Here is a 27032-nt window from a genome sequence, read left to right as displayed (position 1 = left end):
CAGCTATGTATCCTTCCTGATCCTCTTCTATGAGTTTACAGTGGGATTATACTGTTGCGTGATTTGCTTTTTCATTTAACAATACATCACAGAAAAAATTCCCTGGGTTAGCACATAGGCGTCTACTTCATTCCTTTTGAGGGTTGCAGAGTATTTCACAGTATGGAAGTATAAAATCTATTTTGAAAATGTAATTTCAAACATTTGTGTATTAAAGTGACATTGTAAGGAATATTTACCTGGATAGGAGGTAAAAAATGCCAAGTGACCAATTCAAAAATGACAAAGGACTTGAATAGACACTTCTCCAATAAGCACATGAAAAGATGCTCCACAGCATTACATTTCTGTATAGTCACCATCTGGATCAACAGAACATTACCAGCACTTCAGAATCCTCTCTCCTACCCATCTACTCACTCTCCTCTCCAAGAGTAACCACTGTCCAAACTTTATCACCACAGAACAGTCTTGAACGGTATGATTTTGAACTCTCTCTTTATATATATGGAATTACCCAGTGTAAGTGTGTGCATAAATCCGGCTTCTCCCACTCCATATTTATTTTTGTGAGACTCATCCATGTTGCTCCACACAGACATAACTCATTTCATTTTCATTGGTAGAAGAATGCACTGAATGAACATGACTTTATTTATTCATTCCACTACAAATATACCTTTGAGTTCTTCAGTTTTTTGACCATTAGGAAAAAGGCTGCTATGAACATTCTATACATATACCTAAGAATGGAGCTGCGGGGTCACAAGGTATATACGTGACAAACTTAGCAGGCAGTACCAAGCAGTGCTTGTCCTGCATTATGCTTCCCTGGCAGTGTATGAGAATTCCCACAGATTTACATCCTTGCCAACTTTTGGTATCGCTACTCTTAAATTTTAAGCATTCTGGTGGGTGTGTTTTTGTGAGTTAATAAAGTTTTTACTTGCATTTCCCTAAAGACTAATGATGTGGAACATCTTGTCACGTGCTTATTCCGCATTTTGATATTTGTTGTGAAATACCTGATCAAGTTTTCACTCAATTAAAAAAATCAGTTTATCTGTCCTTTTCTTACTGATCCTTTACATACTTTGGTTACGTGACCTTTGTCAAATATGTGTACTGCAAATATCTTTCTCACTGTGTGATTTGCCTTTTTCACTATCTTAATAGCATATTACGATGACATTCTGAACTTTAATTAAGTTTAATGATTAAGCTTCTCAGTTATTATTACTGCTTTATGTCTAACCCAAGATCATGAAAATAGGTCATGAAGATATTCTACAGTATTCTCTTCTAAGTCTTGTTGTTTTACCTTTCATATACAGATCTATAATTCTCCATGACCTAGCAACTTTTATTGAAATGGCTGTCTTTTTCACAATGCTCTGCAGTGTATGAATCAAGCATCTATATGGACACAGGTTTGTTCCTGGACTCTATTCTTTTCCACTGTTCTATCTGTCTATCCTTGCATTAATCTCAGTATCTTAATGAGTGAAGCTTTAACAGTAAGTCTTGATATCTATTATATTAATTTTCCCACTGTTTTGTTCTTCAAAACTGTCTTGTGTGTTTTGGGCTCTGCATTTCTATTACAAATTTTAGGATCGATTTAGAATCAGTTGTCAATTTCGAGAAAAAGCCTAACTCAAAGCTTGGGGCATTACCAGCAACTCTGCCCTGTTGGGCTCTGAACTCCATTTGTTTTTCCGTGAGCGCTGCGACATTCTCTACTCCATCAGCTGACACCCTAGGGGGCTAATGTCCCCATACACTGGGGTCACGTATCTGGATGTCCTTCTTCTGCTTAATCTTAGCTCAGTAATTGTTTACTACCTTGTTAACCCTCCAGTGCTTCAGAGAGATCTTATGTTTTTACATTTCTGTCCAAACTCTCTGTTTGCAGAAGGAGGGTTTGTCTAAGTTCCCCAGTCCTTCATGTTTAGAAGCTCAAGCTTCAAAAGTAAAGCTTTGCTTTTCTTCTCTCTTCACCCTCTCTCCACCTTCTCTCCCCCAAACCCCCTCTTTCTTTCTTTCTGGAAGAAAAGGTGGATAAGGTGGGAAGGTGGGGACTCCACCATGGAAATTATAAAAAAGACCAAATGGTGATCCTAGAAACGAAATACCTGATATGAGAACTGAAGAATTCATTAGATGGGCTTCAGAGAAGCCTGCACAGAAGGAAGAGGTCAACAGAAAGCACCCAAGCTGGAGAGAGGACCAATGAGCCAACATCAAAGACGTAACTGACATGTGCAGGAGGAGGGAGACAGAAGGGCGCAAAACAAATCTCCGAGGAGATAACAGCTGAGAACACGAAAAACGTGAAGACAGACACCATAACTAAATAACTGCTGGGTAAATGCTGCACAGGATAAACACACAGAAATCCTCAGGTGCTTCCTTCCTCTTCCTCCCACCTCAGCCTCACCTGCCATTCAACCAGAACCTGTGGGGACTGAACTAAATGCCAATTTCTTTGGGACAAGTGTCTATTTTTCTTCCTCTTTTCTTTCCTCTTCTTTTCTCCGCCCCCTCCGCCCCACACACGTTCTTTTCCTTAAGGAACCATGGATACATGCTATCTTGGTCAGGACACAGTGACTCATTAGTTTTATTCTTACACACACAAATAATTGGACATATGGAGAGCACTAAGAAGAGTTCCAAAGGGAAAGTTTTCCCTGTTGCCCTTGTTGCGCAATAATATAGGGAGCTTTACGTTGCAGTCTCAAACTATAGCTGCACCTTTCCGATCTGGCATCTAACATGACAGATGGCAATGTTAAAAATAAATAGAACATTAAAGTTATTTGTACTGCAGGCAAAGACAGTTTTAAAGTGTGAAACAAGCCTGAGGCTGACAGAATTCACATCATCCTTTTCAAAATGTATTAAGAATGCACATTTTCCCATGCCAACCCTGCAATGCTGCTCACAAAAGACAAAATACTAGCTTTTGAAGGTGTGCTGTCATTATGTATCATTACTAATTTAGAATTAACAATGCCATACAGGTCTATTAACAGAAACCTATTTTCTAGAACTGTCAATAACTGATTAACTTTCTCAAGTCTTAAAAGTTTTGGACGTTATCACTATTAGAAAATCACTTTCATATTCAGAACATGAGAAAGTATAATATTTGATTGATACAATGTAACATCAATATTAAGCTAATATTTAAAAACAGTATATCTCTGAGGCGAAATTATCAAAGATAAGACTTTATAATTAATAAAAGTTAAGCTTACGCAGCAGAATACATAAAAATAATGCACAAGAAATAACAATAAATTTTTGATGTTGAATTTTAATAACTTTAAAATAGTGACCACAAAAACCCATGATCATCTCAATAGATGGATAAAAAGTATCTGACAAAATCCAACACCCTTTTGTGATAAAATCATTCAACAAACTAAGAATTGAAGGGTGCTTCGTCAACCTGATGAAGGGCATCTATGAAAACCCCACAGTTAAAAACTTACTTAACAGTGAACAACTAGATGCTTTCTCCTAAAATCAGAAGTAAGACAAGGATGCCTGTACTCAGAAATTCTATTCAACAATGTAACATATCCAGGGCAATTGGGCAGGAAAAAGAAATAAAAAACATCCAAACTGGAAAGGAAGAAGTAAACATATCTCTATTTACAGATGACATGATCTTATATTTAGCCTATCCCAAGAAAATCTACTAAAAAACCTATTAGAACTAATAAAATTTCAGCAAAGTTTCAGGATACAAGATTAATACACAAGAATTAATTGTATTTCTGTGCACTTGCAGTGAATAATAAGAAAATGAAATTAAGAAAACAATTCCATTTACAATAGCATCAGAAAGAATAAAAATAAATTTAACAACAGATATGCAAAACTTATACTCTAAAAAAAACTACAAAATATTGAATGAAATGAAAGGTCTAATAATCAAATGGAAAAATATCCCACGTTCAAGGACTGGAAGACTTAATAAATAAATACTGGCAAGAAGGTAATACTTCCCAAATTGATAAACAGATTCAATAAATCCCTATCAGAATCCCAGCTCTCTTCTCTGTAGAAACTGACAAGATGATTCTAAAATTCATATAGAACTGCAAGGTACCCAGAAAAACCAAATCAATCCTGAAAAAGAATAAAGTAGGAGGACCTCCCAATTGCAAAATTTACCACTAAGCAATGGTAATCAAGACAGGGTGGTACTGGCATAAGAACAGACATAGAGATCAATGGAAGAGAACTGAAAATCCAGAAATAAACTCATATGTCTAAGGTCAACTGATTCTCTACAAGGGAGTCAAGTCAATTCAATGGGGAAGGAATAATCTTTTCAAAAAATTGTGCTCGGACAACTGGATATCCACTGGAGTTGGACCTCACACCACACACAAAGATTAACTCAAAATGGATCACAGACTAAAATATAAGATCTAAAACTATAAACTTAGAAGAAAACATAGGAGTAAATATTGACTTTGGGTTAAGCAACACCTTCTTAGATAAGACATCAAAAGCGTAAGTGGCAAAAGAAAAAACTAAATTGAACTTCATCAAAATTAAGAACATTTCCGCTTCAACAGACATCATCAAGGAAATGAAAGACAAACCAGAATGTGAGAAAATATTTGCAAATCATATTATCTGATATAGGACTAGTATCTGGAATGTATAAAGAATACTTACAACTCAATTAGTAAAAAGACAACCCAATTAAAAAATATACAAAGGATCTGAACGTTTCTCCAAAGATATACAAATGGGTAATAAGTGCATAAAAAGATGTTCAACATTATTAGCCATCAGGGAAATGCAAATCAAAATCACAAAGATATATCACTTCATACCCACTAAGACAGCAATAACCAAAAAAAAAATTAAAAAAGTAACAAGGATATGGAACAACTGGAATTCTCATACACTGCTGGTGGAATTAACAGTGCAGCTACTTTGTAAAAGTTTGGCAGTTCGTCAAAAGGTTGAACACAGAGTTACCATATGGCCCAGCAATTCTACCCCTAGATATATACTCAAGACATGAAACATACATCTATAAAAAAACTTGTACACTAAGTATTACATTATTCATAATAGCCAAAATGGAAACCCAAAGTGAATGGATAAAAGAAATATTGTATATCCATACAATGGACTATTATTTAGCCATAAGAAAGAATGAAGCACTGATACATGGATGAATCTTGAAAACATTATGCTAAGTGAAATAAGCCAGTCACAAAAAGACTATACATTGTATGATTCCATTTATGTGAAATGTCTAGATTAGAGAAATCTAGAGACAGAAAGTAGGTTAGTTGTTGCTTGGGGCTGGAAGGAAGGGGGAGGATGGGGCAGTGTCTGCTAATGGTCATAGGATTTTTTTTTTTAAGTTACTGATGCCATATTTAAACAAGGAAAGAAAACTACAGCCATCACAACCACTAATGAATAAGTATTCACTGAGAAAGTGTTTTTATGTTTAACAAGTTTACCCAAAGAAGGGGGATTTAACAGAGGATAAAAATGCCTTGAGGGCTTCCCTGGTGGCGCAGTGGTTGGGAGTCTGCCTGCTAATGCAGGGGACACAGGTTCGAGCCCTGGTCTGGGAGGATCCCACATGCCGCTGAGCAACTGGGCCCGTGAGCCACAACTACTGAGCCTGTGCGTCTGGAGCCTGTGCTCCGCAACAAGAGATGCCGCGATAGTGAGAGGCCCGCGCACCGCAATGAGGAGTAGCCCCCACTTGCCACAACTGGAGAAAGCCCTCGCACAGAAGCGAAGACCCAACACAGCCAAAAGTAAAATAAATAAATAAAAGAAATGCATTTCCATTAAAAAAAAATGTCTTGAAAAGAGACTGAGAATCCCACGGTGAGGGTAGAGAAGGGCAGAGGGAATGTAATACAATCAGGAGAAATACACTTGATTACTCCCTCCTCCTTCTAAAATCTTTTAGTCTTTGTTTTTATTTTCTTTCCAAAAATTTACATCACATTAAAAAGTTCCAGATGAGGTATTCTGTAAAATTTGTCCAGATTAAATCACCCCAATAAAAACAAAAATTTCCAGTTTAAAATTTTTACCCCCTGTAACACATTGCTCTACATATCTGTAAAATACTCCACATACTTATATAGCACTGTAAATATACTACATAAATGATAACAAATGCTGTTTAAAATAGTTTTCATGTTCACAGGCACTGATAAAATATACATTCCCTTCATTTATTAATTTTCAGCTAATCATACTATCTCCATGTCGGTTCTTTAAACCTGGTATTTTCTTTTATCATTTGATTCATTAATAAGCTACATTCCTACTATATAATTGTAAAAACAAATAATGACAAAGCTTAATGGAGCAAACAGTTCTTAAAATTTTGAATGCATGTAAACCTCTGTGAAATGATCAAGAGAGAAAAAAGAATATATTAAAAATCAAAACCACATAAAATTAAGAATGCATATTATGACAATAAATGCAAAGAATAGCTAGACAAGCTATGTGCTTGACTGGAAGAGAAAATCTGAATCTTTAAGCAGTTGATAAATAATCACATTAATGAAAAAGTGTACTCACCGGGTTTTGGCACTGAGTTGGTCACTGACTGGGGAACTTTCTGATTAATTAACTCAACACAGTGTCCAGGGAAGAGTCCCACCTAAAGAAGAAAAGCAGCAAAGAGAGGATTTTAAACCAGAGAACAGACCAGTGTACGAACACTGCCAATTCAATTCCAGTCATGTGCTCCACAGCCCCTCCCAATGATTCTGTTATTCCAAGACTCTAAATCACTGATGATGCCAATTATACAAAAAATAAAACAATCTGTTGCTATGAGTATATCGAGTTAACGTATTTTATTTGTCTAAATATCTAAGTCTGCTTTCCTAGTTTTACCTTTTAATTTCCCAAACTTCTTTTACACCAATTAAAATATTTAGTCTGATACCAAGTTATGCATGCAAGAGGTACAATTTATACCTGTTAATAATTTACTTTGCTGAAATTTCAATCTAGTTGTGTTAACACCTTTACTGTCAACTTTCATATTTACTGATTTCTCTAGATGATTTTTTAAAAAATCAACACTAAACCTCATTCAAATTTTTTTGCAAATTTTCTCTTCTTTCTCTCACAGGTTCCATGAAAAATGACAAGACTAAAATAAATTGGTCAAACAATCGCTCACTTAAAATCCTGGTATCCACTGTTGTTAAAGAGCCCAGTAGTGTGTGGTAAGTGGGAAAGCAAGAGAAGAAAACAACCAATCTCAGCAGTGGTAACAGACTCTGGCTTTAAAAAACACACCAATTTGACCTGGTAGCAGGATTGCTCATGGTGTTAGGTAGATGCCCAAGGAGCTGTATTAGTAAAATACTGAGCTCCAGATCACCCAGAGATACTACACAGCCAACAGAATGGAGAAACAAAGAGCCAGGAAACAAAAGTAAAAAGGGAATTTTTACCAATATTTATAGATGTTTTCTTAGATGGGAATATAATTGGGCTGCCAAGCAGCAGATGTTAAAGCTGAAACAAGAAAACTACATCACTTTGTACATCCCTCTGTTGTCAGACTCTGGGGGAGAAAGGAATGGTCTTCCAAGAGTATGATTCATCGTGAAGTTCTGAGCTGTATAATTTCCATCTGTGTGGGATTATTTTCACATACTCACTTGCTGCATTCTTACTTCAATTTCTTGATCAATATTCTGTTCGTTCTTAAAATTATGAAGATGTAACTAGTTATCATGAGCTGAAAAGGGCTTATTAACAAATTTCCAGTTTTGTTTGAAAGATATGAAATTTGGGTCTTAGAGTTCCTATATGCATTGCCTTCCAAAATGATGCTCTAAGTATCTGCTTTTCTTGGTGAAATTCTGTATCATACTTTACTCAACTTCCTATTTAACTAATAACAAGTAGAAATTCTTCCAAGATTGGTTAGAACCAGACAAGAATCAACTTGAAAAATTATTCTCATTCTCTCTTATGCAAATCAGTTATAAGATAATCACTTATGGCTAAGTGTAGCCCCAGGATTAAGTGGGCCTGGGTTCTACTCCAAGTCTGCCACTTACTGCTCGGGTTTATAACTTAGCCTCTATGTTTGAGTTTCTTCCTCTAAACATAATAATATTGTACCTAATTCATAAGAGTTGTTATGAGAGTTAAATGGATCAGTATAAGCAAAGTGCCTAGAGTAAGCACTTGAGAAATGCTGTCTATTCTTTATTATCTCAACATGCTGGCCACTGGAGTATCTAGAGGGCTCTGGCCCCTCCACTGTATGGATATGACACACAATACCTACCACCTTTTGCTTGTGTATACTTAAGTTTCCTCACTGTCAAATATCATTCTTTCCATAAAATTCTAATTCATTTCAATTTGTACACATTTTCTGCCAATCTACTATAGAGAAAAGGCCACCCATTTACTAGGCTCTGTGATCTGGAGCAAATTGCTTAACATCTGTCTGTTTCTTAATTTGTAAAAATGGGACATTAGCTACCTCAATAATGCGTGTGAAAGCACGTAGCCTAGTTTCTAAACTCAAGCATCTGTCAGCAAACAAAACTAATTTTCCATCACTTCTTCACAAAGACTGCACAAAGCTTAATGATCTTCTTTGGGGAACTGTATCATACATACTAGTTACACTTTCACCTTTTGAATGTCTCAGTGCATCAGGTCTAGGTATATGGGGGAAATGCTACTGTGTACTGTGTAGAGGCAGGTCCATGATAGGTTCATCTGACGCCTCATTCCAATCCCTGCTCACCTGTCTCCCTTTATTATAAAGTGCAATATTACTAAATATTAGCTAAACTAAATATTCAGTTTCCCAGATTCCTTGCATTCAGGTGTAGTCACGGCACCTGTAAAAAGCTTTACTGCTACTATTCTGTCTCTTCTTTATGCTGTGTACATAGGTATTGGGATTGGATCTGCAGTAGCCATCATTTGACCTTAAAGAAAGGCCAAGAGAATCTTAGAGAATTCTGCCTAGCATCATGAAGCTGCTGACTCAACTGCAGCAATGCTACCTTTTCTGTTCACTTTTGTTTCTTGAAGCCAAAATCACTCTTAACTGTAACTGTTTACAGTTAAGGTAACTGTTTTATTTAAGGGAGTTAATTTTGTATACTTGTGAAAAGCAAATAGATTCTGTTTTCCTATTATAAAATTTCCATCATAGAAAATGAAACTGTGTTCTATTGAAAATATACACATAATATAACTAACCCTAAATATATAGTTAATGAACATTTATACTTTTTTGATGCATACTTAAGCTAGTATTTCACCAAATATAAATAATTCTAATAAACTCAAAATGTCCAACGTTAAAAGTGACTTGGAACTCTAACAATATGATTTATGAACTACATCATCCTGTTTTATTCACATTAAATTCTATTATTATAATTATATTCATCATATTATTCTTTCTGCTGCAGTAGCATTTTCTAAAGCTCTAATGTAAATGGCTGAGAAAGGTGAGGGGAATCCAGTATATTTTGAAGGACTCAAAATGAGTTTCTACTCTAGGAAGATGGGAGGAAAAGAAAGGACGAGCATCCAGGGCCCATGAGGGTAGAGGAGCAGGTAATAAAAATAGAGTAACAGAAGAAAAAGATAAGGCAGGAGCAGTTTAGGGATGGGCTTAAAGGAGAGAAAGAGAACCTTCAATTTAGTAGTTTTTCCCCAAGTCAATTTGGCATGAGGAAGAAAGAAAAGTATATGAATGTAAGAGACACAGAGGTAGAAAACACAGGAATTATCAAGAGGATTAGATACATGAAAAGTTAAATCAGATGCTTCTGCAGTTTTTTCCCACTTTTATTGAGGTATAACTGACAAACTGTGCATACTTAAAGTGTACATTTTGATAAGCTCTGGCACCCATAAAACTGTAACCACACTTAAATTTATGAATATATGTATCAACCCCCAAAGTTTCCGTGTATCTCTTTGTAATCTCTCCCTCTCCCTACCAGCCCCTACCCCTGCCCACCAGGCAACCACTAACCTAGTTTCTATCACTAAACATGACTTTGCAATTCCTACAATTTTATATGAATAGAGTCATGGAGAATGTACTCTTTGTCGTCTGTTTCCTTTCATTCAGCATAATTATTTTGAGGGTCATTCATGTCGCTGTATTTATCAATAATTCTTTCCTTCTATTCCTGAGTAATATTCTACTGTATAAATACCACCATTTGTTTATGCATTAGTCTCTTGTTCATGAGATACCTGGGCTGTTTCCAGCTTGAGGCCATTATATGTAAGGCTGCTATGAACAGTCATGTGTGAGTTTTTGTATGAACGTAAGCCTTCTTTTCTCTTGGATAAACACCTGGGAGTTGAATGGCTGGATCACGTCATCAGTGTATGTTTAAGAAACTGACAAACTGTTTTCCAAATTGGTTGTAGCATCTTACATTCCCCCCAACTGTGGCAGCGTTCTAATTCCTCCACATCCTCGCCATTCTAATAAGTATGCAGCAAGACTTCACTGTCATTTTAATTTGCATTTCTCTAATGACTACTGGTGTTGAGCATCTAATTATGTGTTTGTTTGTCATATATCTTTTTGGTTAAGTCTCTGTTCCCACTTTTGCTACTTTTTAAATTGGGTTCTGTTTTCTTGTTGAATTTTGAGAGTTCTTTATATGTTGTGGATACAAGGCCTTCATCAGATATAATCATCACAAATATTTTTTCCCAGTCTGTGGTGTGTCTTTTTATTGTCTTATAAGTAATGTCTTTCAAAGAGCAGAAGTGTTAAATTTTGATGAAATTCAATTTATTATTTTATGAATTGTTCTTTTGATATTACACCTAAGAAACTTTGCCTAAGCCAAAGTCACAAAAGTTTTTCCTATGCTTTCTTCTAGATGCTTTATAGTTTAAGCTTTACATTTTGGGTACGTGGTCCATTTTGAGTTAATTTTTGCATAGGGCACAAGAAATAAATCAAAGGATTTCTGGAGGCATAAGGATATCCAACTGTTCCAGCATCATCTGTAAAACAGACCATGTTTTCTTCACTGAACTGACATTGAACCTCTGTCGAAAATAGGCAGTCCATGTATGTGTGGGTCTACTTCTGCTCTATTCTGTCCTGTTGACTTACTTGTCTATCTTTCCCCTAATGCCACACTCTCTTGGTACTGCAGTTTTATAGTTGAGTCTTCAAATCAATTAGTGTTAGTTCTCCAACTTTGTTCTTCTTTTTCAAATTTGTTTTGGCTGTTCTTTTCTAGGTCCTTTGCATTTCCATATGATTTGTTTAATCTGCTTATCAATTTCTACAAAAAATCTGCTGAGATTTTGATTGGGATCAATGAGAAGAGATGGCATCTTAACAATATAAAGACTTCCAACCCATACACAGGGTATATATCTCTCATTTTTAAAATATTCTTTAATTTCTCTCAGAAATGCTTTGTAGCTTCCAGTACACAGATCTTTTGTATCTTTTTTCCGATATATCCCTAAGTAGTTCATAGTTTTGATGCTATTACAAATGGGTTTTATTATATTTTCTGACTGATGTTAATGCTACTGGTCTGTGGACTAGATATGAAATAACAAGACGTCCATGCAGTTGTCCCAAGTATATATATTTTAAATATACACTGTGTATTTTAAATATATAATTACTTTCCTTTTATTTCTCCTTTATATTTTATGTGAAAAATTATACTGACTTTTTTGAAATTGTGTTTGTAGGTTGGTATATCATTTGTAAATTCCATTTCAGGATCATAAGGAAAGATTTTAGAAATTATTTATCATAACAAGGGGGTATAGGGTTTGATGAGGTCAAGAACTACTACTCTAAGCCATTTTGTCAATAATTTCCATGAAACTGAATGTTTAAGCATCATTTGCTAGGACATATTCTGATGTTACAAATTAACAAAAGGAGCTATCTAGAAACTAATTTCTCTCTAAACATCAGTGGCAGCTGCTAATGGCACTAATAAGAAAAATAAAAAACTGCAGTAAGTAACACAGAAAATAATTTAAGAAAATTTACATATTTTTGTGATCCAAGGGGGGGAAAATACAAAATTGGAACTCACCAAGCTTATGTTCTGGCTATATCACTGACTTACTGTCTTTGTAAATCAGAACAATCTATCTAAATTCCTTTGTCTCAGGATTTCTATAATTTTAAAATGACAGTGTAGGACCAGATGATCCACTACCATCTTTTCTAATATAGAAATCTATGATTCACACATGCAGACAAGCAGAAGCCACTACTGGTTCATTAAATTACTACTATGACCTGTTCTTTGCCCAGAATGCCTAAATTTCTACCTAAGCTCTGACACTAAACAGCAAAATAACAATGGGCTTGTAGTTTAGTCCCCTTTTGCTTTAGTTTCCTTGTCAGTAGAAGAGAGGTAATAATAGTACCTTCTTCATAGACTGTGAGAATTAAACGTCAATGGAAAGCACTTAGAAAGCACACGTAAGAGCACCAAGAAGTGTTACAATTCATTATATTGGAGTACCACATAGTCCTTCTTCCCTTGAAATTCTATAACATTACAGATGAAAAATTACAGTATGTGATTTCCCATTACTTAACTGGAGAGGAAATATTTTGCTCTACTTAATTTTGAGTAATGAGAAGGTGTAGCTTTGAATTCCATACATAAAATGATGGTCTTCATATAAATAAGTGGGTAAATTGTCTTCCTCTATTAAACTACTTACTACAAGGGACAAGGTTTCCAAATATCTTCCCTTTGGAATAAAGAATACTTTTCTGAAAATAAGCTACTTGGAACCACATTAAACTCCTGAGGTAAGGAAATGTTTACTGTCCAAGATTTGCTTCTCTGTCACTGTACACAGAAACCCTCACACAACCTTCTGGGGTAACTTTGAAAAATAAAATAGCTGATCCTTAATCATCTTGTGGAGAAGCAAGAGAACATGAGCTGTACAGAGTTTTGTCACTCTCTAAATAGTATTTTATCTCTTAGATTGACTGTATCCCAAATACGTTTTAGAAGATTTTCTGGGGGGGAAAGGAGAACACTCACTAAACTGTGTTTAATTTCTTCCTTTATCTGTGCCCAGGATAAACAGTGGGAGGCTGGGTCAGTGGTTCTCACATTTTGTGCTTATTCATCACCTAAGGAACTTGATAAAATTCAGATTCCTGTCCCCATCCCCGGAGATTCTGATTAGTATTATCTGGTTTTAACATGTTTCTTGGGTCATTCTGATGCCAGTGGCTCCTAGATAAAATTTTGCCAAACATGGCACTAACAAACAAATAATCCTCAAAGATTTTCACATTTTATATTTGTGTTATGGCTTTTATGTAAGAAAAAAAGACTTTCCAGACATCTCACCTCACATTTCCAACCGCAGTCCCCAGATAAGTACAAAAGCTGATGACATTTATTTTTAACAAGAAAGAAAAAGCAAAGAGCTTTTTTTTTTTTTTTTTTTTTTTTGCTGAAGTACAGATTATACGATGAAACACCTCAGAAAACAGAGGTAAAAGATTCAATATACTCTTCTGAAGACAAGTAAAAAACAGATTTCGGAATTTCAAATTACTATAGTTAATATAATTTCACACTTCCTACTCCCATAAGTTTAAGAAAAGAAACATAGTCACAGTATAATTTAAACACATGGATGAACTAATCCTTCTGTTCCCACAGCAAAATTATGGTCTAGGTTAAAACAATACACAGACTGGCAGAATGCTGATCTTTATCAACCACCAGCTGAGTGGCAGAGTTTACCTACAGCTCAGAGTAAGCACTGCTTCCAGAAGAGTGGTCTGAGGAACACCTGGGCCGGAATAACATGGATAAAAATGCAGGCTTAGGGCTTCCCTGGTGGCGCAGTGGTTGGGAGTCCGCCTGCCGATGCAGGGGACACAGGTTCGTGCCCTGGTCCGGGAAGATCCCACATGCCGCGGAGCGGCTGGGCCCATGAGCCATGGCCGCTGAGCCTGCGCGTCCAGAGCCTGTGCTCCGCAACGGGAGAGGCCACAACAGTGAGAGGCCCGCGTACCGCAAAAAAAAAAAAAAAAAAAAAAAAAAAATGCAGGCTTAATCCTATCCCACAACCAGTGAAACAGAATTTCAGGGCTTCGGTCATAGGATTTTATGTTTTAACATGTTCCTCATGTAACATGTCATAAGCATATCAAGTAAAGTTTGAGAATCAGTGGCGAAGGGAGAGGAGAAGGAGTTACTGGTAACAGAAATGAAGATGGTGGAACAGCGCCCTAACTATATTGGTAAATGCTACTCCTTGGACTAATTTTATTTGCAAGTTAAGAGAGCAATGCAATAAATACCATCACACACCTATTAGAATGGTTAAAACAACAACAACAACAACTGAAAACTAGCGAATGCTGATGAGAATGCAGAGCAGCATCACTGCTGTTGCTGGTGGGAAGGCAAAACGGTAACAACAACTTTAAAACACAGTTTGGTAGTTTCTTACAAAGCTAAACGTGATCTTACCATACAACACAGCAAGTGCACTCCGTGGTATTTACCCAAAGGAGGTGAAAACACATCTGTACAAAAACCTGCACATGGATGTTTACAGCAACATTATTCATAAATGCTCCAAACTAGAAGCAACCAAGATGCACTGTAATAAGTGAATGGAAAAATAAATTATGGCATATCCATAATAATGAATATTAGACAGTGCAAAAAAGGAACTATCAAAACATGAAAGACATGGAGGAACCTAAAATGCATATTACTAAGTGAAAGAAGCCAGTTTGAAAAGGCTACATACCATATGATTCCAGTTATACGATGTTTTGGAAAAGGCAAAACTATGGAGACAATAAACAATCAGTGCTTGTCAGAGGTTAGGAGGAGAGAAGGATGGACAGGTGAGCACAGGAGATTTTTAGGACAGTGAAACTACTCTGTATGAAGCTGTAATGCTGGATACATGTCATTATGCATCTGTTAAAACCCACAGAACTATATACATCACAAAGAGTGAACCTTAATGAAAATATGGATTATAGTTAATAATGATGTATGAATATTGGTTCATTAAAGGTAACAAAAAGCAAACCCCAAAACTGTTTCCATCATTATGGAGGAGGATGTGATACTGACACACTGTATTTTTATCCTTGTGATTCTGGCCCCGGTGTTCCTCAGACCACTTTTCTAGAAAGAGTGCTTACACTGTGCTATAGGTAAACTCTGCTAATCAGCTTGTGGGTAATAAAGTTCTGCATTTTTCTAATTCTATTCAATGAAATTGTAAAGTAAGATGTTAATAGGAGAAACTGTATACATGTGTGGGGCACGGAGTATATGAAATTCTGTGTGTTATCTGGTCAACTATTCTGTAAACTTGTACTAAATGATAAAATCTATTAATTATTTTTTAAATAATAAAAAATAAATAAAACAAAGTCACAAGCCAGCAACTGCACAACATCAGTTCACAGGGCTCTGAGGGAAAGGCTTCCGCACACCACGTGTACCCTGTCATGCCCCGACAGCTGACTGGAGAAAACGACACACGAGACTGAGAAAAAAGGAAAGGGGAGTCCACGTAACACGCTATAAACACATCAGGTTGAGCAGAGCTGCCTGCACGCCGACGCCGCATTTCCAGAGCGCGTCCCTTCAGCGGCCAGAGCGCCACAACTCAGAGCTGGCCTCCGTCCTGGGACACAACAGCCCACATCTCTGCTCCCCTTCACCCTCTCTCCCGAGAGTGGTCAGCTCTAAATGGCCTTGATTCCCGGAAGACCACTGTCCAAGCTACCCCAAGGCCAAGCCCAGCCCCTCGTCTCCTGCTACTGTATCAGGAAGACAGGTTTCCTGCCTCCATGCTTCCTCCTTCATGGCTCACTGACAAAGCTCAGTTTACAGAGTCCATCTGTGTGACCAGGACAGGTCAAGCTGGCTAACTGGTCACATGGCTGCTTCACATCTAGCCGGTCTACCCAGGTCATCTGGACATCCTCTCCTCTGAAGACATGCATAGGACTCTGCATTTCAAAGTCACCACCTCCAGGAACCCCTCCTAGATCTCCTAGGGAGTCCTGCTGGGCTCAGAACCTCCCACTCATCTGAGAGGCCCTGAGGAGGGGACCAGTACTGCCTGTCCTCCTCGTCCTGCCTCGGGGCATGGTGTCAGTGCCCAGAGGGCCTTCTGCCATGAATGAAACGAAGGCCCTGTACCAGCCTGTGAGTACCACTGGGGCCCTTCTCAGATGCTGCCTGAGGACAGTGGGGTGGGGAGGGGCACCCATGAAGCAGTCACTCCCAGGGCTCCTTCCTCCCAAGGCCCTCAGGCTCTCTGCAGTCATGGCCAACACCCCTACACTCTGCCTGCCCTCGGCCTAGGAGCCAGCCTGGCTCAAGCAGCGTCCTACTCTTTATCAAGTCTGTGAGAGAGAGTCCAAGAAAGGCCTTCAAGCCAGCCCTAAGAGAGGCTCCACCCACCTAGCCATCCGGGACTGGCTAAATAATATCTCCCCAAATTCTTATGCTGAAGCCTTTAACCCCAGTATCTCAGAGCGTGACTGTACTTGCAGACAGAAGAGAGGAGGACTGAATTGTGTGGGTTCTTCCCGTAAAGTATTCAGTTCCTTTTTTAAATAAAGTTTTAATGTGACATTTAAAGACTTGCTCCTGGTTTCATGGGTGCCCCCATGCCCCCAAATCAACTCCTCTTCTCACAGTCATACTCCAACATGGTCTAAACAGACCAGCATTCCTGTATGAAAAACATTTCATTATCAATTATAAATCAGTCCTGAAAGTTTAAAAAACTGTTTTTATATTAAATAATTTGTTTGGGGAATAAACTAATTTTTAACTCTAAATAAAAGAGTTAGGAAGATAAATCTATACCTAGCACAGAGTCAATACTCAATAAATATTTGTTATATGAAAGAAGGGAAAACCTGCTCTTTTGCAATCATGGAATTAAAATGTTAACAAGGACTAACGGGATTACAGTGGAACTAAGAAGAAAGCAAAGTCCAAAGAAAGCAAGTGACTTGCCTAAGATTATAAGAAAGGTAGCAATATCAAGACTAAAACGTAACTGTCATTTTAAAGCCAAATTTACTTTTTGATCATCTTTGGGACCCTAACATTTATAGCTCATTTCCATGAACATGGAGAATTGACCTCTTAATAAGAAAAAGAGGTAACACCAGTTTTCCATTTAGTTTTATATTTAACCAGAAGCGCCAATTATTCATAACAATTAAGAAATCAGAGCACAGATAAAGAAGGACTGCAAATTATACAAATAAGAAAATTTGTGGGGTAATAAACATGATTTTTTTGCTTTTAATCATCAAATTAAATTGCTATAAATGCTCTTATAACAGATAAAGAGAGAGATAAACTTAAATCTGCAAAATAAAAAACTGAATTATTTACATTTAAAAATCAACATCTATTGAGTGAAAAATATGCATCAAGTCTGCTCTAGATACTTAACATACTTTATCCTTACACATTTAATCTTTGCAATAATCTTAAGAGATTAAGAATAGTCCTACAATCCCCATTTTACAATCGCGGAAACTAAAGCACAGAGAAGTAAAATAACTTGCTCAACATAACACAAGATTAAAACCCAAGCAATCTAGCACCAGAACCCATGCTCTTAACCACCACGCTACCCTGTTTTAAACTTTATGATTACTTTTTGATAAAATACATTTTATAAAAACCTAATAGCTTTTATTTTACATGCACTTAAAGCTCAAGATACTTATATGATAGTTATTAATATTTCTAACTGTGCAGCATGAGCATTTAATCTACGCAGCATTTTAGGAACACTTTTATAAATGAACAACAAATATATTCAGGATACAATTTTAAGGCATTTTCAGATGCTGTTCTAGTGATAGTTTTAAAAGATAAAAGGAAACTTTTCTGTCCTATGGAAATTAGTGCTAGTCAATCTAAAATATGCCTTTATCAGGTCTCAAATTACTCAGGCATATAAGGAAAAAGAAAGAGACAGCTTTAGATTCTGCTGTTATTCTGTAATTCACACATTGTTTGCATTAACAGTTACAGTGCATTAAAAAAACATTGATCAAACTGACTTAATTCTAGAGAGAAATCATATGTGATTCATGATTTTAAACCACTGTGAAAAGCAAGGCAGAGTCACAGTCCCGATAATCTAAAAGTGGTCACCAGGCATGTGATTCTGCTCACAATTTGGCGATGCCACCATACAGCAAAGAAGAAGGAGATCAAAACAACCACAATAGTAACTCGAAAAGAAAACCCAAGTCTAGTATCATCTACATTTTTATCACTGCAGACAAAATTTCTGATGACAAAGTCCACTGCCAGCACATATTATAAACAGAAATATTACTGAAAGAAAAAACGATCTTTGACTTTTCCACACCAAATTCTTTGTTGCCTACCTGAAATCCATGCTTGCCTCTCCACCACGTGCTTAACACTTTTGGGGGCATGTCAATAACAGAAACAATGTCTCCCACCTAGGAGAAAAAAGTTTAAGTGAAATGTTTTAAATCAATTTTTAAAGCAATTGTCTGTCTAGAATTTAAATCTTAACTGTAACAAAAGGGTAAAGTACTATCTTATTTTCTGGCTCATTATTTCTGGTAAAACATTAACACTTCTTTCTGTAAGGAATTTAATAATCTTAACCATTTGTTAAGGAGAGGTTTACAGAAAGTTAAGCAGCACAAAGACTGTGGTCCAACTAACACCTGTAGTAACTTCAGAAAGCCTGACTGATAGCATAAGATGTTTGAACATCAGGCATCATACCATCATCACTCCTGTTAAAATACTCTGTTAACTGCTGTTACTAAAGGTGATCAAATTCACTTTAGTGAATCTAAAAGGCAATTTTAAATACTCATATTTAGAACAACAGCGGCTTCTATTAATACATTTAGTGAGCACTCACCATGTGCCAGGCACTGTGCTAAACATTTGACATATCTTATTTCATCATATAGGAAAGCTCTAAGATGTCTACAATTACTGGGTTATTCTTAGCACATGTAAAACTGAATGACAACTACATTTCTTTTAATAGATGGTTCAATATAACATTCCCACTAAACAGCTGACTTTCTTCACTTTAAAAGACAAACTAATGAGTTTGTACAAACTTTTACAAAATTGTAAGTATGAAAATAGCAATAATAGTTTTTAATAATATATTTAAAGGAAGTTGTATTCTTCAATCAAAATAACTGATGATCTCTGTGATAAACCAGTTAAGCACTTCAGAGCAATGTTGTTAATGTACACAATATTGCCTTAAGAATTTTTTTTGTATATTCACAACTAATTTTTCCAGTCATGAAAGTCCTCTTCACAAAACCATACTTGCTAACAGACATGGTATCTTTCAAGATCAAGGATTCCTTTGTGTATAGAGCTAAAAATTTAGTTTGAGAACAGTTTGAATTCTATACAGTAAAAATTTACACTTTTTTTCCTCTTAAACTGAATAACTGCCAGCATTTTCTTTGGTCTCTCATCAGCCAATATTAAAGGAAGAAACTTAATTCCCCTCCTTTTGCATCTGATAGCAAGAAATGTTCATTTCACTTTTCATCTGGTCTTTACCTCAATCTATGAACAATAAGAAGGAAGTATCACTGGGTATTGTTTTTAGGTGCTAAAACACAAAGACAAAAGAGGATTTGGCTTTCAGAAGCTCACAGAGACAAACAGGAGAACAATTATGACGGAATGTAGTAAGTGACATATCAGAGATAAGCCTTGAGAACAGCTCAGAATGACATTCAGTGCAGGTTCTGGGGGGTATGTATTTCCATGGAGTAGAGGGAAGGAGATCAAGGAGACTTCCTAGAAGAAATGGGAGACATTTAAGCTGAATTTTCAAGAATGAGTACAGTCATTAAAATAAAAATAGATGGTATGCCAGGCTGAAAGACAATGATGCACAGAAAAACCTGGTGCTTTTCATTAAGGAAATGATTGCAACAGTTAAAACTGAGGCTAGAAAGATAGCAGGGACTGAGCTAACACATAGCAACTTTAGTCACTTACCTCTAAGGTCAATTCATCCGGGGCCCGAGCAGTGTACCTCTTGATAACATGGGCAGCACCAACAGCAGGAGTGTTAATGGATGATTCTTCATGAACTAGAAGGTGATTTCCCTTATTATCAATCTGTAACAAAGAAAATGTACTATGAGATGGTTAAAGACATGGGACTTGGAAGTTTCTTTGTGTATCTATATAATTCAACTTGACTTAGAAAAACCATAACCCAAAGAATATTAAAAAAAAACAAACCCACCACTTATCGAGTACTTACTATATGCCAGTCATTGTATTGTACATATAACATACATACTTTAATCTTCATAACTCTAAAAGATATTTATCATCATTATCAACACTTGAAGATGAAGATGCTAAAGCTAAAATAGGCTATATAAATTATGAGAGATTAAATAATTTGTCCCAGATCACACAGCCAATAATGAAGAACCAAGATCTCAGGGCAAGTTGGCCTGGCTCTAAGGTCTATATTCTTTCTACTTTCATTGCCTTCCCAATTTCCACTGAGAGGAGAGAATAATGTAACTCTACATATGTAAATTAAGGGGAAAAACCTAACCTATTGACAGGAGGATACTCTATCACTCAAGACATTCTTTTTTTTTTTTGCGGTACGCAGGCCTCTCACTGTTGTGGCCTCTCCCGTTGCGGAGCACAGGCTCCGGATGCACAGGCTCAGCGGCCATGGCTCACGGGCCCAGCCGCTCCGCGGCTTGTGGGATCCTCCCGGACCGGGGCACGAACCCGTGTTCCCTGCATCGGCAGGCGGACTCTCAACCACTGCGCCACCAGGGAAGCTCCGCTCAAGACATTCTTAAATCAGACTCTTTAAAAGGCTAATTGTCTCTGGTTCATCAATGACTAAGAACTATCTTCAGTTACTAAGCCAATTAAATATATATATACATATATATACACATACACCTTGCTAAATGTATATACATTAATATATTAAATACAAAAATAACAGGTGTCATTGTGATTCATAAAATAATATTAAAATTAGCTTCCTGGATTATCAAAGAAAGATTTGAGATGAAAAATATTTAATGTATCACATATCTATCTTCCAGAAGAGGAGAATAAGCACCATTTATTCAATTCCTGAAACTCAACAGCTATGAAAATTAATATTAAATTTCTTAAGTAGATAATTTAAAAATTAACTTTAATAAAAGATGAACTGGATTAATACCTCCATCCAAGTAAGGGCAGGTCCACAATTGATCTTGTTGCCAGCAATAGCTGAAAGGCGGGACAGGTAAGCCATAAGCATCTGAGTGACTGACTAAAGAAAAAGAGAAGATTCAGTGGTAACAGAGTAAAGATACTACACTCTCTGTCAAAGAAACTGGTGTTAAGTTGGTTGTTTCTGGGAGAAAATAATCTGCAGATTTTTATGCATTTTCATAGTTACAGAGGCTCTTCATAGAGGCTTAACAGTTCCATGAACTGACACTACAGGCACTTACATAACTTTCTGACTGGTGCAGAACTTTCACTTTAGCCCCTCATCATCAGGGCTTATACTACTGTACAGCTTCTAATTTGGTTGTCTGCTCTTTCTATTTTTGTATTGAAAATGTAAAATGATAGCAGAGACATACTTGCTTTTCCACCCGGCTTCCCCCTGCTACTCTGAAATGCTTTCTTCAAGGCCTGCTGCAGTCTTCACACACCCAGCCACGGCAGGACAGTTCATACGTGATCCTACACCATGAGTCAACCGATGGGTCCAGGAATGGGACCCAACATTAGCTGACCTAACAGGAGTTGCTGAAGGAATTAGGAACTGTGACACAAAATTTTGGCTCAGTCTGGCTGCTGTCTTAAAAAGAAATGAGAACCTGGCCCCTGTGGGGAGTGGTCATGTTCTGAGACAGTCTTGAGAAAGAAATACACAACAAACAAGGCAGACAAGGAAAAGGAGGCAGAGAGACATCCAGGCTTCTATAGTACGAAAGAATCTGCGTTTTTAGGACATTCCTGAGACCTTGTCGCGGTGTCAGTTCTTGCATGACTGAAGTCTCCACTTTGCCCTCACTACATAATCGCCTGGGAATTAACTACAGATTTGAAATGGCTTCCCTTCAGGACTTCCACTGTTTTCAAGCATCCACTGTGGCTGCCAAGGAGTCTAACGCCAATACGTTTCTTGTTCCTTTGAGAAAAACCTTGTTTTTGCTCTCCAGAAGGCTTTTGGGTTTCCACTCTCTTTTGGCATTTTGAAATTTTACCACAATGTTTCTAGATGTGTGTCTTTTCACTTATTATATTTAGCACTTAATGGGCCCATTTAATCTGAAAACAGGCCCTTTTTTAATTTAGGGGAATTTATTATATTTTTAGTTACTGCCAACCACTCTCTCCTCCTATAACTCCTACAAGAGGAACAGGGACTTGTAGGAACTTCTGGATCTATTCTCTGTGATTCCCAACAATTCTCTCACAACTTTTTGTCCCTTTTGGGGCTGTGTTCTTACAAAGCTTGCTCTTCCTGCTCACTAATTCTCTCTTCATCTATGTCCATTTTGCATGTAGTCCAGCTGTTAAGGTTTGTTATTATTAAAATTAATTTTAAAAACCACATGTTCATTTCTAAGATCTCTGATTATTTTATTTTTTAAAACTCTGTTCTCATTCCATGAATGTGACTGCCTCACTTTCTCTCTGAGGGTGGTAATCATGCTTCTGAAAGCCCTCTGTGTGCTCTTCTGTTACTTTGTTTATTCAGTTTTAACATTGAAGATTTCTAGTTTATCTGTCCCTCTGCAGTCCTCCCGTACAAGTTTCTTATGCTGTATTTTCTTGCCCCCATAAATCTTATCCCATCTACTTTCAAAGATTCCTCACAATTTTTGATTCCCTGATGGTTCTTTTTACTTTCTGATGTTATAAAAGAATCTCTTTCCTCTTAAATTAAAAAAAAAACTCTTACATTTTTACTAGAAATTTTTGGCAGGAGTGGAAATAAGTGCATGGACACAGCCTGCCATCATAAACTGAGTAAACAGCATCATTTGAATACATATTTCTTTGATTAGTGAGGTCAACATTTTTCCATATTTTTGCTTCTATATTTTGCATTCTCTTTGAAAAATGATCTGCTCATATATATTGCCCATTTATATATTAAGATATGAGATTCTTCTTATAAAATTATACACTGAACCTATTTCAATTCAAAACATCCTAACAGCATTACTAATTTTTCAGTTAAGAAATAATTAAGTAATCTCACGAATCTTCCTGAGTGCTCAATATTATTTAGTATACTGGCAAAAAAAATTCTGCTAATTTATAGTGATTACTTCTGCAAAGTACTGAATGCTTACCTCTAGACTGTCCTTCAGGGCATCAGAACGGGGAAGCTCTGAGAGCTGGGAGAATCGTCGGTCATAAATACACAGATGAAGATGTTTATCAAGTACCCGAAAATCTTCATAACTTCTTTTAATGATCCAACTTTTGCCCTATGAGTAAGAAAAAAGAAGACTCCTATAATTTGTCTCTATTAGGAATGGTTAGGAACCAGAATTTGTTCCATAATGATATGTTATCCATGAGATTTTATATTTACTAATTAACTTGACAATAAATAAACTCCAGAACCCTATAGTGAGTTATATTACATTAAAATGTCAATAATAGAAAATAAGCTAGAACTGTCCACTAAACCTCTTCCTACCACTGATCAAGCCCACTGGCTCTCCTTGGGAATAATAACTGGTAGATGGGAAGATAGCATGTGACTTTAAACCCACAGAAAGAAGCATACAATGATTTTGTGTGGGAGAATATTACCAGAAATTAAAGAAAAATAAAACCAGGTCACTGATCAGTTACCACGAACATCTCTGTGACTGAAACCGGAAATACACTGAAAATTAATTTTCTTAAATTTCTTAAATTTCATCTAGAAGCATTTGGTGTGCATATATTATCTAGAACCCTCTATATCTCCCCACTTCTCAGTCTTTCTTCCTTTCCTTGCCCAAACCCACAAGCTCATTAGAAATGAAAATCTGCTCACAGAGCATATTTATTACACACTGTCTTCTAAGTTTCTCTTGAATCTATCACTTTGTAGCCCGGGCTTTATTAAGGACTGACATCATTTCTGACCTCCCTGCTTTTGATCTTCTCTGCCACTCCCCTCCCCCAACACAAAATACAAAGCTTGTCAGGTCACACTGACAAAAAGCCTTCAAAAGCTCCTGTGGGCAGTAATGATGAGCTGGTCCCCACTACACACCATTTGGTTTAACAATTCAATCCACTGGAAGCCTTCATCTCATAGCAATCTGGAGGGACTGGGAGACAAAGCAGCTGTCTCAGAATTGAAGAAAACATCTCTACTGTAGCTCTTTTCTATTTGCCTCCGCCAGACGGGGCAGAAGCAGAAGGTACCATTTCATGGGAGAGGTGCTGAATTCTAAACACGGGTATGTCCATAACTAACAGGATAAACTTGTCTAGTCCTACTTTGGACTACAATTCTCCATTACACAGACAGAAAGCAATACCACCTCCCTCTTTCAGAGGGCTGTTAGAATGAAATAAGAGAACAGAGGTGTCAGATATTTTTAAAGAATAGTCTCCTGGTTCCTATTCTAAGAAATGCTAGTTCAATAAATCTGGAATGAGATCCAGTTAATCTGATGATCAGCCTGAGTTGGGAACCACTGATCCACAAGATTAAGTCCAAACATACTTGCACATATCAGGGCTTGCATCATCTGGGCCTCTCTAAATTTACAGTGTGATCCCACTCACTACTCCTCCATGCCGTTTCTTTGCTTCCAGTTATGCTCAATCACTTGCATTTCTTCCATGTGTGAAATGTTCCCTTTCTTGCCTACATGATTTTTAAGTGCTGTTCTTCTACTATGGAAAGTTGTTCTTTTACTCTTAGCTCAAGTAAGCTCCTTTGTTTTTTTAGTTCTACCACTGCCTTCTACCCAAAGCATTCCTGAGTGACAACAGGTGGTTAAATACTTGTTCCTTTGGAATGGCAAAAATAAAAAATAAAAATGAACAACAAAGCAGAAAAAAAGAAACACAACTTATCGCATAGTTGCAAATATTTTTTCTTTCACACACACACATTTCAAAAATTATGCAACACTTCAAATATCAGAAAATTACTAAAATTAATTTAACATATGTATATCTCCATCACAGAGATTAAACAGATGTCGACTTTTTATTTCAAAGCTCTGGATTTTTCAAATTGAAATATAGTTGACTTACAGTATTATGTTAGTTTCAGGTGTACAGCAAAGTGATTCAGTTATATTATTTTTCAAATTATTTTCCATTAGAGGTTATTACCAGATATTGAATATAGTCCCCTGTGCTATACAGTAAATGCTTGTTGCTTATCTATATTATGTATAGTAGTTTCTATCTGTTAATCTCATACTTCTAATTTATCCCTCTCCCCCTCCCTTTCCCCTTTGGTAACTATAAATTTGTTTTTCATGTCTGTGAGTCTGTTTCTGCTTTGTATATAAATTCATCTGTATTGTTTTTTAGATTCCACATGTAAGTGATATCATACTTTCTCCATCTAACTTACTTCACCTAGTATATTCTCTAGGTCCATCCATGTTGCTGCAAATGGCAGTATTTCATTATTTTTTATGGCTAAGCAATATTCCATTGTATAAATATACCACATCTTCTTTATCCATTCATCTGTTGATGGACACTTAGGTTGCTTCCATGTCTTGGCTATTGTAAATAGTGCTGCTGTGAACACTGGGGTGCATGTATCTTTTCGAATTAATGTTTTCTCCAGGTATATGCTCAGGAGTGGGATTGCTGGGTTATATGGTAGCTCTATTTTTAGTTTTTTAAGGAACCTCCATAATGTTCTCCATAGTGGCTGTATCAATTTACATTCCCACCAACAGTGCAAGAGGGTTCCCTTTCTTCCACACCCTCTCCAGCATTTGTTTGTAAATTTTCTGATGATGCCCATTCTAACTGGTGTGAGGTGATACCTGACTGTAGTTTTGATTTGCATTTCTCTAATAATTAGTGATTTTGAGCATCTTTTCATATGCCTGTTGACCACCTCTATGTCTTCTTTGGAGAAATGTCTATTTAGGTCTTCTGCCCATTTTTTGATTGGGTTGTTTGGTCTTTTTTGATGTGGAGCTGTATGAGCTATTTATATATTTTGGGTATTAACCCCTTGTTAGTCACATCGTTTGCAACTATTTCCCCCATTCCATAGGTTGTCTTTTCATTTTGTTGATGGCTTCCTTGCTGTGCAAAAGCCTTTAAGTTTGATTAGGTCCCATTTGTTTAATTTTGTTTTTATTTCTTTTGCCTTGGGAGATGGTCCTAAGAAAATATTGTTATGATTTATGTCAGAGAATATTTTGCCTATGTCCTCTTCTAGGAGTTTCATGGTGTCATGTCTTTATATTTAGGTCTTTAAACCATTTTGAGTTTATTTTTGTGTATGGTGTGAGGCAGTGTTCTAACTTCACTGATTTACATGAAGCTGTCTAGCTTTCCCAACACCACTTGCTAAAGAGACTGAAGAGACCTCTGCCCATTTTTTAATCAGAGTGTTTTCTGCTATTAAGTTGTAGGGGTTCCTTGTATATGCTGCATATTAACCCCTTATCAGATATGTGGTTTGCAAATATTTTTTCCCATTCCACAGGTCATCTTTTTACTTTCTTGATGCTTTCCTTTGCAGTTCAGACCTTTTAGTTTTTTTGTAGTTCCACTTGTTTATATTTGCTTTTGGAATCAGATTTTAAAAAATCATCACCAAGACTGATGTTAAGGGGAATACTACCCATGTTTTCTTCTAGGAGTTTTATGGCTTCAGGTCTTACATCTAAGCCTTTAAACCATTTTGAGTTAATTTTTGTGTAC

At 36.7% G+C, this 27032-nt stretch overlaps 1 protein-coding gene across 3 annotated transcripts in view; it reads right to left on the bottom strand.

Annotated features, from left to right (window-relative positions):
• The window catches only part of ARHGAP32 (Rho GTPase activating protein 32), a 262887-nt gene that overhangs the window by 62085 nt on the left and 173770 nt on the right, over positions 1–27032 (bottom strand). For all 3 annotated transcript variants that reach the window (XM_081238497.1, XM_081238496.1, XM_081238495.1), the window contains 5 exons: positions 23468–23605; positions 21328–21420; positions 20115–20237; positions 18482–18559; positions 6598–6679 (listed from right to left, as the gene is read on the bottom strand). In XM_081238497.1, the coding sequence (XP_081094623.1) occupies positions 6598–6679; positions 18482–18559; positions 20115–20237; positions 21328–21420; positions 23468–23605 (514 nt within the window). The remainder of the gene's footprint in view (positions 1–6597; positions 6680–18481; positions 18560–20114; positions 20238–21327; positions 21421–23467; positions 23606–27032) is intronic.

The sequence above is a fragment of the Mesoplodon bidens genome, assembly GCF_964165515.1.
Source record: "Mesoplodon bidens genome assembly, chromosome: 7".
Taxonomy (NCBI): Eukaryota; Metazoa; Chordata; class Mammalia; order Artiodactyla; family Ziphiidae; genus Mesoplodon; species Mesoplodon bidens.
The sequence above is the reverse complement of the archived record's forward strand: the minus strand, read 5'-3'. Positions and strand labels throughout refer to the sequence as shown.